The sequence below is a fragment of the Eimeria mitis genome, genomic scaffold (genome assembly GCF_000499745.2).
Source record: "Eimeria mitis Houghton genomic scaffold, Emh_scaff4015, whole genome shotgun sequence".
Classification (NCBI taxonomy): Eukaryota; Apicomplexa; class Conoidasida; order Eucoccidiorida; family Eimeriidae; genus Eimeria; species Eimeria mitis.
The window spans coordinates 3858-5253 of record NW_013572351.1 but is presented as its reverse complement, the minus strand read 5'-3'; the positions used below and the strand labels follow the sequence as shown (position 1 = coordinate 5253).

Below are 1396 nucleotides of genomic sequence, written 5' to 3'. Positions count from 1 at the left end.
CAATGTTTCTATTGCATGCACTCGGCTCCCTTTGCACTCTTTCTTACCGCATGCATGCATGCATGCATGCGTGCATGCATGCATGCATGCGTGCATGCATGCATGCATGCATGCATGCATGCATGCGGGGCTTTGTTCTTTTTAGTTTTGTGTCTATTTGCTGCTGCAGAGTTTGCTGCATGCAACAAAAAGTTTATCTGTCTCTACAGGGGGAGAGCGCTTCTGCGTGAGGTGCAACAAAAGAGAATAGATGAGGCCGGCTCAGGCCGTTCAAATATCTGCTGCTGCTGTTGCTGCTGCTGCTGCAGCAGCAGCAAATCCGACTGCCCCGCTGCTGCGAAGCCGCTGAAGAAGTGCCCAGCAGCAACTGCAGCAGCAGCAGCAGCAGCAGCAGCGTCCAGTAACTGGTTGGCGATCAGATTTGCTTTCTTGGGGGCATGCGGTGGCTGCAAATGCAGAAGCAGCAGCAGCAGCAGCAGCAGGAGCAGCAGCAGTGGAAGGCAAACACAGGGATAGTGAAGTCCCCAGGGTGAGGGTTTATGCTTGTTTAGGGTTTAGCGAGGTTAAAGTTATACATATCGCGCCAGGCATGAGGGTTTAGGGTTTACAGCATACAGCGTCCAGGGTTACATGGATCCGAGGGTCTTAAGGCCTCTGGCTTAGGGTTTAGGGTTTATGGTTTAGGGTTTAGCGTATCTGCCGCTGTGGGCCTCAAGGATCATCGGGCTGCTGCTGACTCTTAGGGTTGCGGCGTCGGGTTAAGGGTTTAGGGTTTAGGGTTTAATCTATAACTTCTAAACGTTTGCTAGGCAGATGAATGCGTCTTAGGGGTGAGGGTTTAGTGTCTAGGGTTTAGGGTTTAGGGTTTAGGGTTTAGAGAGCTGCTTCTAGGGGTTTATTTACTTCGCAATGAACTCCAGCATTCGTTGGTTAACTGACTCGATGGAGACGACATCGTCAGCGCTGCAGCAGAGACACCGCACGCCACAACTAGCTAGCTAGCTAGCTAGCTAGCTAGACACCCAGCTAGCTAGCTACCCATCTAACTAGCCATCCAGCCAGCTTTCCACCCAGCCCGCATGCAAGCTCGCAGCGCAGCCCTCCAGCTAGCTAGCTAGCTAGCTAGCTAGCTAGCTCGTTGTGGCTGATCGGGGGTGCTGCGTGTTCACTCCTCACCAGATTGTTGTCAGCTTCCCTGGGAAGACCTCGCGGATTTGCGGCAGCCATCGCTCCAGCTGTGCGGTTCTGAAGACAACAAATTTGCATATCTTAAGCCCCAGCTGCATGCACCTCAGCTGCTGCTGCTGCTGCTGCTGCTGCTGTTGCTGCTGTTGTTGTAGCCCGTCCTGCTAGCGCTGCTGCTCCTAATGTCGGGGACGGCTGCAGCTACTACTGG

At 53.4% G+C, this 1396-nt stretch overlaps 1 protein-coding gene across 1 annotated transcript in view; it reads right to left on the bottom strand.

Moving 5' to 3' along the window:
- Positions 1 to 899: 899 nt before the first annotated feature.
- The window catches only part of EMH_0071590 (uncharacterized protein), a gene marked incomplete at both ends in the record, with an annotated part of 4208 nt that continues 3711 nt past the window's right edge, over positions 900 to 1396 (bottom strand). Inside the window, 2 exons of the mRNA XM_013499121.1 lie at positions 900 to 963; positions 1177 to 1245. Coding sequence (XP_013354575.1) covers positions 900 to 963; positions 1177 to 1245 — 133 coding nt within the window. The remainder of the gene's footprint in view (positions 964 to 1176; positions 1246 to 1396) is intronic.